Source organism: Spermophilus citellus (genome assembly GCF_964194105.1).
Source record: "Spermophilus citellus genome assembly, chromosome: 15".
NCBI classification, from domain to species: Eukaryota; Metazoa; Chordata; class Mammalia; order Rodentia; family Sciuridae; genus Spermophilus; species Spermophilus citellus.
Window position 1 is genome coordinate 16,232,714 of NC_138195.1, and position 14,561 is coordinate 16,247,274.

The 14,561-nt window shown below is 42.0% G+C and overlaps 1 protein-coding gene across 1 annotated transcript in view; it reads left to right on the top strand.

Annotated features, from left to right (window-relative positions):
- The window catches only part of RET (ret proto-oncogene), a 60,765-nt gene extending 54,946 nt beyond the window's left edge, over window positions 1-5,819 (top strand). Inside the window, 4 exon segments of the mRNA XM_081268010.1 lie at window positions 216-315; window positions 2,094-2,241; window positions 3,599-3,712; window positions 3,715-5,819. Coding sequence (XP_081124136.1) covers window positions 216-315; window positions 2,094-2,241; window positions 3,599-3,712; window positions 3,715-3,749 — 397 coding nt within the window. The 3' untranslated portion in view covers window positions 3,750-5,819.
- Window positions 5,820-14,561: the final 8,742 nt, after the last annotated feature.

The following is a 14,561-nucleotide window of genomic DNA, read 5'->3' on the forward strand; positions in this document are numbered from 1 at the left end:
TTTGTAATGAAAGATATGCTAGACCACAGTGCCTGGTGCCCTAAGCCCCTGAGTTCTCAGTGAGGCTCAAAGATATTAACAATGCATAAACATTGGTGAGGTCTGGGTACAGAGCCCCCCCAGAGGTATCATGCTGGATGTGGTGGCCCTGCTGGGTGGTCCTGGTGAGACCTGGCCTTGCTGGGTCATCACTACCTGTCTCCTATTCCCTTCAGGTACCGTCTGATGCTGCAGTGCTGGAAGCAAGAACCGGACAAGAGGCCAGTGTTTGCTGACATCAGCAAAGACTTGGAGAAGATGATGGTCAAGAGCAGAGTGAGTCTCAGAGCTGTTTCCCTCAGGCAGAGGTGGAGGGGATTCCAGCCTCACCCCAAGAGCACTGGATTTAGGCTTTCTGAGTTCCCAGGGTGAGACCACACTAGGGCTGGCCAGAGGGAGAGAGTCATGCTGTGTATCAAAGGTAGATAGCAGATTGAGCCTGCTTCTCAAGCCAGGCCCCTTGAGCATCTTTTCATCTTGAAAAATACATGATTCTTAGCTTGTCACTTAGGAAGAGCTCCCCAGAGACAGGCATACAAGGAGAATATTCCAAACCAAAGGAGATCCTTTGCTGTAATGAAATAAGAGAAAGTAGAGTTGAAGCAAGCATCCTATATGCCTACACCCTGAGGTGTCTGGCTCTGGGGGTCGGCAGTAACTAGGGAATGGTGGGGACTGTGACACACAGGACCACTCCAGCCAGCCTTTCTAAAGGACCCCTTGCTGTCACCATGTGTGGTCTACAGAAATAGGCTCTCAATCTTCTGGATTTTAAAAGGCTTATGTTAAAGGTGGGTGTAGTGGTGCACACTCCTAGCTCCTTGGGAGCCCGATTCAAGAGTATCACAAGTTTGAGGTCAAACTGGACAACTTAGCAAAATCTTGTCTTAAGATAAAAAGGGCTCAGGACATATAAGACCCTGGCTTCAACCCCAGCACTGCACCAAAAGAGAAAAAAAGGAAAAGGTTTATGTTACATCTGCCAGTTTTTATTGTTAACAACTCATTTAAATTTCCCAAAGCCAAGTGTGGGCCAAAGGAAACTTGCCTGGGGGTCCAGCATCAACCTGCACATCTTCAGTTTACAATTCTGTGAGTACATGAGAAAGTCACCAAAATTTTGGGTCGATATTTATTGAGTGACTATTATGTACTATAATCTATCTTATCTGCAAGTAAACAAGACTAGGCCCAGCCTACTCTTACACTGCTTACATAGAAGTTTCATCTTCACACTGGTAGATTTACTGAAAGTCATTTTCAAATTTAGTAGGGTGCACAACCTAGGCCTGCCCTAACAAAACTTAACATTGTTATTACTTGGGCAAATCTCTGATTTCTGTGAGTGCAGGATTGTCCTAAACAGAGGTAGTTGCTGATACCAAAAGATCTGGCCTTCCTAAAACAGTGCTAAGAAACATAGGAAAATGCTGGAACCCTCTGCACTTGTTTAAGTAGGACAGTATAAGTAACCACATTGTGCTTGGGAGCTGAAGCCTGTAGTAGCATCCCATGTAAAACCAATATCAGTGACATATGTCAGATTTCTAAGCCTTGATATGATATTCTAGATGGCAGAGGCCCTTGGAGGGAAGCTGAAAAGCATCCATCAGATTGAAGCTGCTTCTTGGTGTGTGTTGCTTCAGCCTGAGTAATGTGGCCACAGTGAGCTCTCCCAGGGCCTCTCCCAGTTTATAATTAAACTGGTTCCCCAACCCTCCACTCAGAGGTAGGCTGGACATGGCTGGATGTGGCAGACCAGGCTGTATGGCACCTGCTGCCCTGTAGGCCCGGGAGGTACAGTGCTGAGAGAACACATTTGTCTCTAGGAAATGACTTTCCATGGGGAGAGAGGCAGAATAGATAACACCCAGGTCCAGGTAAGATAGGAGCCTAGGGCTCAGTGCCTGCCTCCTGGGTGAGGGGCTTAGGTCTTAAAGAAAGGTCGAGTGCAGAGGGGGTTACAGACAATGCCTCTGCCCTGGCATCCAGAGTACTGGGGTGTTTCCAAGAGTGGCCCAGGGTGGGGGTGACAGGCCATTTTTCTCTTCCAGGACTACTTGGACCTTGCTGCATCCACCCCATCCGATTCATTGCTTTATGATGATGGCCTCTCAGAAGAGGAGACACCCCTGGTGGACTGTAATAATGCTCCCCTCTCTCGCACCCTCCCTTCCACATGGATTGAAAACAAACTCTATGGTAGAATTTCACATGCATTTACTAGATTCTAGCAACGTTGTTCCCTTCTGCACTATCTTTACTCTCTGTAATGCTTTTTAAGAGTGTTTCCGATCTGAATGAAACCAAAGTCCACTCTGAACCTTTTTCTTTGTAAATGTCTGACTTTGCATCCAGTTTATATTCAGGCATTTTTGCAACTATGTCTTTCTAAAAGGATGTGAAAATAAGTGTCATTACCATACCGCCCAGCAACTTAATATGATAGAGAAGAAACACTTCAGGGCAGAATTCTCAGGGGACATTGAGAAAATGATGAATAAGTGACTTCCAGGGTGGGAAGCAAGACACAGTACTTCTGATTTAGTTACTTGGATAAATTTACCTGATCTGGGGGAAGATTTAAATTAGAAGTGAGCAGATGGCATCCCCGGCCTGCACAGCCGAGGGACCCCCAGGTTCCTCCTGGGCTGGTGAGTGCCTCCATGAGGCTTCCCAAGTCCCCACTCCCAGCCATGTGTCCACCATCAAGGGCAGTGAACAGCTGGAGCCAAGCAGGCCCTGGGCAGGCATACCAGACTGCTGTTTTCACATCCTTCGCATTCCCCCTTCCCCATCACAACCGTTGTCACTTACAAAGCCAGTGCTAAACACTGGAGCCACTGCTTTTGAAAGAATGTAGTCTGTGGTGCTGTGGCCTTGTGATGGACAGTAAATATGGTTCTTGCCAAAACTCCTTCTATTGTCTTGGATTAAATACTTGAAATTTTTTTCTGCTTCCTAACTTCATCATTGACCATTTTGAAATCTTGGAGTTTCAAGCATTTTTCAAGCTGAGATTGTTCCTCCTGCATGCTACTGAACTCATGGAGTCCTCACTGGCTTTGGGTCTGGCACTACATACATGCCATGAGTGCTGACGATACTGTGGGGTGGCCTGCGTGCACCCTCCATGGGGAAACTCTTATCCTCCATTATAGGCTGGGATGACAGATGAATAGGCCCCTTTGCACTACAGAATGTTTTATGGAACGTTCCCACTGCAGTAAGCCATTTAATGCAGCAATGTGCTGATGCTTATGCTGCTTCAGGAAAAAAGTTAAGCAGTTCAACAAATATGCATCAGATTTGAGAGTCTGAATCTCATAAAAGTCAAAATTGATAGGGTCTATTAAATTACATTTACCAAGAGAGCACGTGATATCTCCCCTAAGTAGAACAGTGTTTTGGAAACCTGGAACTCAAAACTGTTACTGTAATTGGCACAGAAAACACGAGTTTGGTCTGAACATCAAAGGGAGTTTTGCCAAGGCCTTACTGTCTGCACATGAAGTTTGGGTTCTTCAGTGCAGAACAAATTATCTGTTTTCATTTTTAGGCATGTCAGACCCGAACTGGCCTGGAGAGAGTCCTGTACCACTCACGAGAGCCGATGGCACTAACACTGGGTTTCCAAGATATGCAAATGATAGTGTATATGCTAACTGGATGGTTTCACCCTCAGCGGCAAAATTAATGGACACGTTTGATAGTTAACATTTCTTTGCGAAAGGTAACGGAATCAGGAGGGGAAGAAATATGCTGACAATGGAAAGCCCACCGGCCCCTTTTTGTGTACATCACACTGGCCAAGCTAAGGTCAGTTTCTAGGTGGCAGACTCATTTTCAGTAGTATATTGTAACTGATTTCCAAAGTGGTTTTACTTCCAATAGTTGGGGATTTTCCCTCCTAACAGACATGCCCCACTGGAAGAATGTTCTGAGTCTTAGTGGTTAAATATTCCTTTCTCTTTGGCACCAGGCAGTGCCTCTGCTGGTCTGTGTCCATCATTAACCACCATGCACTCTGGGTTCATATGTGTGGGTCTGCCACTTGCTACCTTGTATAAGAAATTGTACCCGAACTGTTTGATTTTTCTGGTTGCCCAAACAATACAACAAGGTTTAAACATGAAGCACACACACCAAAAAAGGCAGTCTGAAAAAACTGGCCAAAATGACCTTTGTTCAAAATGAGAGGCAGGTGGAGCCTGGGTGGTGGCATCAAAGCTCCACCAGGGATGTAGGGGAAAGGGGAACCTCAGGATAGGCCTCGGCTCAACATTTGAAATCCTGAGAATGGTTTTTAAAAATCATGTAGCCTTTTTTTAGGAAGATATTTAGTTTTATCATGATTAAAATGATTCTTAGATTTAGCACAATGGAGAGATTTGATGCCGTCTTTGCTGTGTACATGACGGCTTGAGGAAAAGGGCTCACCAGACATATTTGTCCCCACTGGGCTTACTACACTGTCCTCATATGTCTGTACTGGGTGACCACTATTCCTGGACCAGAACGGGATGAAGAAAGAGAGCATGGAGTGAGTGGAGTGTCCTCAGTCCCAAGACTGCTGACAGCAGAGGTCTTTTGCTGTGAATACCGCCATCCTGCAGTGCACCCCACTGTCAAAAATCAGCACCTCATCTTCTGCATTAGGAGTAGGTGGAGCTTGTGCACATTTTATTTGGTATCTTATCCACCCACTCCTAAAGGTACAGTGTGTTAAAAGTAGCATTGACAGGAAACCAAGGACTGCTACACCTCGTTACAATTCTGATGTGAAGACAATGTTTTGGCTCTTATAGAGTTCATGTGAAAAGGCACATGGATGGGCTCTTCCTGTGTTTGTCATTTAATGCTGCTATAACAAGACATTTTGGTTTCTTCAGTTCTGACCATGACTCACACATAAGCTTCTTGTCATTCTCCACCACTAGCACACTCAGCACTCCTCCAGGTTTGTGGGGGTGGCTCTTGGGAAGTCCCAGCAGCTCTTTTGGCTGTCCCAGCACTGTCACTTCACAGGAAAGGGTCGCATTACCAAAACACTGCCTGGTCTTCAGACTTAAAGCACTGTGATAGGACTTTTAAATAGTCTCAGTAAAATACTGTATTTTGTAGGCATTTCACAAACACAGTAAAATTATGGCACTTTGTGGCCAGGAAGGCTTGGATGAGTATGTGATAGAGCCTTATGGTATTTGTGAGTACACATGTGTACTCACACATCTAGAGAGAGTTGGAAAATGCTTATTTGGACATGTAACATGGCTTTAATTTGGGCCATTTTTCAGATAGACTGTGAGAACTTCCTTTACAAATATCTGTAGTAGTGGCAAACTTTTGTTTTTCTGATGTGCTTAGTGATAGTTTTAGTAAATGCAGAAATAAGTATAAACTCTCAAATTATTAAAAATAAAAATGCCTACATAGTAAGTGTGAATTGTTACAGCAGGTTTGTCCTCATGGGATAAGAACTGTGGGTCCAAACAGATGATGGGGAATTAACACTTGACTAATAACCAGTTGTCTGTCTATTCGTGGATTATAAAAGTACCCCTACTTGTTAGTCCTATCAGATGGGATTTTCATATACATATATACAGAAGTTACTAAGTATTAAGTATTACCAAGTATTAAGTAGCAATCTGTCAGCTATTAAAATTTGTAAAATCCATTTATGAAAAGTTATTAAACCATACCATGTTAACTTGCTTTTGTAATCAAGGTGACTAAGGAAATAATTTCAGTTGTGTAAATAAAATTATGTATCATAAGATGTGTAAAGTTCTTTTCTCTTTTTAACTTCATAGTTGGAAACATCAGATCTTTGATTTTGAAGTTTCCATACAAGTATTAAAATGTCACAAGAGAATGCATTATGGTAGCTACTGGGGACTGGATAGTGATCAAGGACCATGGGCCCTTGGTGACTTTACTGGCTCATCTTGCACAATATGCATTAAAACCTGGCACATGGATAATAACTGCCAAAGCTCAGCTAATTCCACCTTTCAAGGAATTCCTTCCTTCAGGCTACTTTCCCTAAGATAAAGAAGAAGCAAAGCTGAGTTTAGGAATTCCAATTCTCTAGCAATTCCTTGCAGCTCATTTCTTGAAACTGGAGTTGAGTTGTATCAAAGAGAATATATTATTGAGTATTAAGTAGCAATCTATCAGCTATTAAAATTTATAAAATTTACATAGTCATGCATGAAGATCCATTAGAAAAGAAAAATTGCTGTCCTGAACCATTATGGTACTTAACACACTTACTGCTTCTGTTTATGTCTTCTTGGTGTGTATTGGAATTCCTTGAGGTATTACTCCAGTCTGATCAGTTAACAAACATGACTTGTTAGCAACAGAAATCTGACTCTGTGATCACATTGTTCATTGAACACCAAGTGCCTACATCATTTCCACTGCACACATGTGTGTACACACAGGCCTGTGCGGGTATCACCCAGCTGCTGCCCCAGCCCTGCAAGGCCACAGCTCCAGGCCCTCTGTGTCTATATCTGCTCATAGCTTCCTCTTTCAATCTGGACCATGGAGGCTAGAAAGAAAATGAATGTTATGCTGCACAGGTGACTCTGGGCAATATTTGTCCTCCAACTTCCAATGGACCTTTACTCATAACTATGCATTTTACATATCTAGAGTCAGTTATTCACTTCAGCCTTTGTCTAGGATTATTAAGAAACCCAGGCTGAGAAAAGCTAATGATAACATCCCCTTTTGCAAGAGCATAGACCCTCCATGACAAATGTATGTTTTTTTGTTGTTTTCCCTAAAATATTTTTTTCACTAGCCTCCATGAAAGATTTCTTCTTGCCAGCTTATTTGGGTGGAAATCTAGTTGATTTTTTCTGAAAGCAGGTCTTAAATAAATACTACATGTATAAAAGAAAATTCAAAAGGGAAAGCATAATTTCCACCTGTACAAAGAACGCATTCTCCCATCCCCGGTTCCTCTCCTTCCTTCAAGTATATTCACACATAGCATATTTAGCTGTCCTTGCAACTAGAGGGTTGTTCCAGGAAGTCCTAGGAAATCTTTTCTTCCATGTCTGTGAACAAGGCATAGTAAGAGTGAGGCTGAGGGCACATACAGCTGTGCCCCTCACATTTCCAGTGTAAAACTTGATTTCTGTTCTTATGTACAGTCAGAAAGCCACTTCCCTCTTCTTCATAGCAATGTCATTGACTAGAACTTTGTAGAGTCTCCCATCTCGTTAGGAGAAGAGAACTGGAGCTAGAACTCACATGAGGGACCATTTTAGCTAAGAACATAGAAAACACAACGTGTAGAGAATGGTTCAATTTGGGCACACTGCTGTGTCCACAGAGAGGTACAGTGTGTGGCCATCTAAAGTTACAAGGGTGAGCTTCACTTACAGAGTTAAGGAGGCAAACACAGTGAACACCACCCACCCACCCACTCCCAAAACATTAGTTAATCTTTGAAACTGTGATATTTTTGAGTGTTATGTCAAGTGACAAGATATTTTTGCAGATGTTATAGACTCTGTAAAATCACAGGACCTGGCCAATTGACATCTCACAGCTAGAGACAAGACAGAGGAATCTAAACAAGGGCTACATCTCATTGTGGTGGCTACAGGGACATCAGCATTTCAGGGAACTCAGTGGAGAGCATGGAGGGAGCCTGTGGCCCAAGACCACCCCAGCCACTGTGACTTCAGCAGTTCCCCACCATACCAGGAAAGACCATAAAGCTACATTGAGCAATTCAAGTTAAAAATAAATGTCAACAAACAAGGTAAGGAAAGTGCATTCTGAAACAAACAAAACTTTTTTTTCTTTGAGAAGAGTTTCTGTATTTCATACAGAAGCAGTACTTTCCATGCGAATTATCAACTTCTTAAATAAAAATATGAAGCTTATTTTAAGTGTCCACATTTGATCTTTGTCATTGCTGTAAAGAGTACCAAAGCAAGCATGTAAGTATGTCCATTTTGACTGCTCTCATTTCTCACTGCCCTCCAATCCTTTTCTGCATTTGCCTAGGGAGGAAGGGATCTATGAAGGATTAAGAAGGGTCTAAGTCCAAGTGAAAAAATACATAAGGCTGCCTGTGTTATCTGAGGCAAGCAACCTTGGCCAGAGGACTGTGGGGACCAGGTGGTGCCTCATCGTGGAGTCTCTCTTCTCACCAAGGCACTCAACTTCTCCATGTTTCATGCCTTTCTTCTGAGAATTTTAAAGAACTTGAGGATTTTTCTGGAAACTGTGGATCCAGGGCCTGGGAAACTGAAAACTTCAATTACTCAGAACCCCATGGTAATGGAATACATGGAGGATTTGGGGGACTTCATCAGTGTCTGGAAAGAAAGATGAATTACAGTTAGAGATTTTTAAGAATAGGAATGATGTTGTTGATGGAAGAATTCTGACTTCTCACATTTGAAAGAAGTAAAGGGAGTGTCATGGGAAATTGTATCTTTTGGAGATGTCTAAACAATTTGCATATACTGTAGTCACCCTTATTGAAGAGATATGTTCCAAGATCCCCAGGGGGTACCTGAAACCACAGATAGTACCAAACTATGTATCGATAACCAGAATGGACACTAAGTGACTAATGGATGGGTAGTGCATACAGCATATATATACCAGACAAAGGGATGATTCATGTCCTGGGCACGATGGAGCAAGATGGTAGGAGATGTCATTAGGTGACTCGGAATGGCACACAATCTAAATATGAATTGTTTATTTATGGTTTTCATTAATATTTTCAGACAATGGTTGATCATGGGTAAATGGAAGCCTGGAAAGCAAAGCCACAGATAAGGGTTAACTTATCTTTTAACTTTGTAGAAATAAAGACTAAAAGGAGAAGCCCTTTATTCTGGTTTTGCTATATTAAGGGAGTCAGCCCGCATCACTTGTCACTTTTTGGCAGAGATTCAAAGGCAGGCAAAAGAATGGGGATGCTTTATAGTGGGTGGGGAGAATTGAGGTGTGTGAAGAAGGCTTCAGGTATGCTGTGACTAGAGGTTGGTTGGGGAAGCTGTAGGCAGGTTAATTAGCAAAAAGGCATCTTACTGTTACTGGTTTAAGAAACAGTTGCTTTCTTTGGTTTTTAGTCGGAAATGAAGCAAAAAATAAGGAAGCTGACAGTTATTGACCAATCTCTCTTTGTTCCGGGCCAACAGTTGTGATATTGTGGTTTGGTCTCCTGGGTTGGTTGCTATATTTCATTATGGTTTCAATATTTGTCTCCTCCCAAACTCATGCTGATATTTAATTGCCATTGTAACATTATAGTATTGCACTTTCTAGCCTACAGAACTGTAAGAATCTGTAGAATTTACCTGTATGTGGTGAGGACTAGAACCCTGCTACCTTGCATGTTTAGCACTCTTTCACTAAGCTACACCTCCAACCCAGAAGATACATTTTCACTCATTATAAATTTCCCAGTCTCGGGTATTCTGTGATACCAGCACAAAATGGACTGAGACCATGGCTTGAGTATGGAACTCATATCTGAGTCATAATTTTCAGCCTTGGTGATTTACAGAATTAGGGTCTCTATGACAACAAGTCTTGAAAAGCTACTCCTAAAGTGCTTCAGATATTATCTAAAGCAAACAAGATACTCTATACCTTGGTGCCCTGACCACAAAGGAAGTAGTGTTCAAAAGGAAGACATGGGGAGCCAAGAAAAAGGAGTTGTTCATGACAGTATGACAGAACTATTAACTGGGTTACATATTTGGGTCTCTATATGATGTTGCAAAAATTTAACTCATGCTATATGGAGGTTGTTCAATTCAAACTAAAATTACCTGGGATTTGATAAACACATTATAATAATTGGTTCTTTTTTGAGGGGGATTTTAGTGAGGTCAGAGATTATTTTGGTTGTGATCATTTATCCATATTGCTACAAGTGGAAATGCTATCAATAGTGATTTCTTGTAGTTTCCTTTGTTGAGACTGGAATTTCTCAGAAGTTTCCATTATGGGGGTCTGATGATGGGTGGCATCTTCAGTAGTCAGGAAGTTCGAGGGGCAATAGCTACTATTTGGGATACTTGAAGAATGGTATTAGAATGTATACATACTGATCTAAAAATCATAAATGAGGAAAGAACAGAAAGAAAAAGGGTCTCTTAGTATGTGAGAATCAGAAAACGAGGGGGGAAAAAACAGGAATTAGACAGGTATTGATTCAGCATCTTGGGTGGAAATTGTGCACTATCCAAGATCATTGATACGTTCCAAAGATCTTGAGTTAGTTATCTGCTCCTAATGATCAGCTGCTGTAGAAGATCATTGAGAGCTCCCAGTTTGAGGTTTTATAGAAGAGCAGTCAAATTCTGTGTAATTCTGGATTGCTTCTTTAGTTGTGCAAAGTGAACGCAGGATTGACATCCTGAGGCTTCACTGCTATAAAAATACTCAAATATAAAATACATTCACATCCCATGGAAGGTAGAAGCTGGATAAAAATCCATCCAAGGGTGTTCAAGAGCCCTTGAGGCTTTGGTTCCTGGCCACATTATACCTTGAAGTTTTTCAGGATTATATTGTTGACGGGTGACACAAGACTTAGTTGTCTCTCTAAAGCTTCTCCTCCAATATTGATTTAAGCTAGTAATCAGTTTAGCTGGGTGCAATGGCACACTCCTGTAATCCCAGAAACTTAGGAGGCTGAGGCAGGATGATCACAAGTTCAAGGCCAGCCCCAACATTAGTGAAACCCTCAGCAAGTCAGTGAGAATGGCTTAAACAACAGACTCATAAGGCCCAGACCTGTGTTCTAACTTGTGAGTTTCCTTCTTATGGCAGATACCACTAGTAGCTAGAACAACACAAAACAGCAAAATGAAAGCCAGCAAAAGGGATGAAAAGAAATGAGCTGATTCTACCAATGATGCTAAACACGTAGAAATCAGTAACAACTCCTGGGTACCAAGCTGAGCTTAAGCCGATAGGAAGCTCAATGCAAAGAGCAGAGTTCAGGCCCAGTACTAACTTAACCAAATTGATGTGGACTCCATAAGCCAAGAATATCCAGGCACCAAGGGCTTCCCTAGTACTACACCCGGGGGAAGGCTAGGGTCTTTGGTGAGAAGCAGTATAGAATGTATATTGGGGCCACCAAGGAAAACTGGAAATAAATGAAGTCCACACAAAGAAGAACAAGTAAAGGCTATTTATTCTGAATTTGCTATAGCAAAGGAATTGGTCACCATCCTTGCTTTTGGTAGAGATTCACAGTCAGGAAGTGGAACAGAAAAGCTTTATAGTTAAAAAAGGGGGGAGGGAAATGGTAGGCCTTCAGATTGAATGTTAGTGGAGAAGTTTTTTTAAAACTACATATTTATGATTTGTATTTTCATACAAGGTAACTTCTTATTTTAAGCCCCAGTGTATCTCCAACAATCTGCCTGAATTATATAATGAAAAATATATATGTGTGTATACTTATATCCACATGTACGCATATATGTATTTGAATTATATACCCTCCATATTCAAATAACATACTTTTTGGTACTCAACATGGCTATGTAAAAAAAGATCATAAAAGCTAATGACTTAAATCCGTTGATGGAAGAACCTCTTTTGCTTTAAAAACAATTTTAATCATGGGGTGTGGTGGCACACACCTGTAATCCCAGTGGCTTAGGAGGCTGAGGCAGGGGGATCTAGAGTACAAAGCCAGTCTCAGCAACAGAAAGGCGCTAGCAACTCAGTGAGACCCTGTCTCTAAATAAAACAAAATAGGGCTGGGGATGTGGCTCAGTGGTTGAGTGCCCCTGAGTTCAATCCCTGGTACAAAAACAACAACAACAACAACAACAACAAATCCACAAACAATCAATTTTAATCAGTGATTCAAATTGCATTTAAAAATAGGTGATAACTGAGCCTCACCAGCTACTCTGATTTCATGCCAGGTCCCATCCTAGAATAGTTTTGGTATTTTCTTCTCTGAATTTTTGTTTTCTTCACTCTAAACTGAAGACCCTGACCTACTCCACAGGGATGTTAGGATAATTAAAAGATTCAGAGGGGCCTAGGGGAATAGCTCATGTAGAGTGCCTTCCTAGCATGTGTACAAGGGCCTGGGTTCAATCCCCAACACCACACACACACACACACACACACACACACACACAAAGGCAGGAAAAACAAGGTATAGAAAACACTGGAGAAGCTCCTTTTGCTCACTGTGTTCTCCAGTGTTTTCAACAAACATGTGGCTATATAGTATGATCAGGAAGAAGGAGGATAATGGAAGGAAAGCAAATACAATAAATGAGACAAAAACTCAGTGTCTATGGCTTGTGGAGGGGGACAAGGAAAGAACATGCTAGACACAGAGGGGAGTGTTCTATCTTGCATTGCAACACACCAAGAAGTGAGGGAGGTTTGAATTTGGTTATCATAGATTAGACTTTTCCTTCTAGAAGGTTTACCAGCATTCATTCATTCATTTACAAATCCCAGAAGATGCAAAGAATGCTAACAATAGGATCAGGCCCTGTGCTTGGTTGGCATGGGGATGCCAGAGAGAGTAGGAGAGGCCATATATGTGCCCTCATGGGAATGGACAATCTGGTCCTATTTTAAGGATTCAGAAGGAAAGAGCAAGCCTAAAAATTTGCTATTACTGGACATGAGACTAAAGAGTGAGGTCCCGAGGCCCCTGTATTCTATGGACTTCTTAACAATCATTTGGGGGAAACATCAAATACAGTATCATATTCAAGGGACATGTAATAGACTTAGACTTGGACTGAGAACTTCAAATCTCTAACAGTTCGGTGAGCTGCCATTTATACTTAATTGTATTGATACTTTATATTTTGTTTTATTCTCTTAAACCTACCAATGTTGTGTTCAGTACCATTTACTAGAGTTTCCCCACCTTCTAATTCTCTCAAGAGAGAATTATTACTAACACACCTTTACATTCACACTCCCAAGTTGGATCATCAGACTTGTGGGATAAATATCAAAGGCAGCATCAGAGAATCAGAGAATAGAGACACTAGAGCTTTACACTTAGCTTACACTAAGTAGATTCACACTAAGCTGATCTGCATACTAAAGCATAACCAGCCAACTAAGCAATTTAATCAGGAGGGGCAGTTAATGTAATTAGACATGCCTTCAGCTCAAGGAGCTGGTCAAGTGGCAGAAATGGTGGGCACCACAGAGATCCCTGCATGTTCTTAAACAACTGAATTTATTGAATACTATGTGCTAAGAGAGGAAAAAGACATAGTCCTTATTTCCCAGAGCTCACAGACCAATTCTGTCTGTGACTAGATTAATTCTTTATTCTTAGGCCGGGTTGAGGGGGAAGAGGTGTTGGAACGATAAAATTTTACAGTTGCTCAGAAATGACACTAGAGGATTGAGACCTTGATGTTTGGAATAGAATGGATATTCAACAAGCCTGGCTTGGTGGTCCAGACTCTTGAAGGATTTCCCACAGGGCATTCAAGAACATCTGGGCTAAAAACTTCCCAGCACATGTCAGCTAACAAAGACAGCTGTGATTAGAACAAATCCTCCTCCCCTGGAATGCTATTTCTATAGGATGTACTCTACAGTCACCCCAGCCTTCCACTCTAACTAATGCATTTAATGATGGTAATAAGCACCAATTGCCTGCCACCTGCCAGGTACAGTGTCAGATATTTCAAATACAAAAGTGCATTTAATCCTCACAACAATTTTAGGAACACATATTATTTTTGTTTCCAAAACACAGCTGAGTAAACTGAGTCTCAGAGAGGCTAAGTCCTGAAGCCAGAATTAGACGGACAGTCAGCATAGATAGGTAAATCGAGTCAGGTTGCTTCAAGGAGGCTAATTTTGGGTGAATCTGGGAAGTTGGAGACTGTCCCCTGAAGGATTGAAGTGTTAATTCCTTCAGAGTCTTTCTTCCACCTTTATCAAGAACCAGCCCCTGCTCCAACTTGTTGCCAAGGTAACCTGTCCCAGGAATTGCCCCGCCCTACAGGGGCTATAAGGTGGTTAATGTGTCCTTGGCTGCACCATCCTGCCCTTCCCCCTTCAGCTCACCTGTTTCCCACCTTTTAGCCATCCCACCAGCATTTTTCCTAGGCCTAATCACATACTCAGGAAGGAGAAAGATTAGGGGAAGAGGGCAGAGAACAAAGGAAGCCTAGGACATAAAAAAAAGGGCAGAAAACCTCCCTTCTGGGGATAGCAGGATACCAGCTATCCCTTCTCCCTCCTGGGAGAAATCTCTGTTACCCACCACACCCCCTTTTAATTTTTTATTTTGTTTTTATTGTTGTAGTCGGACACATTACCTTTATTTTATTCATTTTTATGTGATGCTGAGGACCGAACCCAAGGCCCCACGCATGCGAGGCAAGCGCTCTACCTCTGAGCTACAGTCCTATGTTACCCCTTTTTAAATAAACCTGCTTTATATGCTTGCCTCCTGCTTCTCTGAGGTTCAGACTTCAACCTGTGAGGAAGCAGGACTCGTC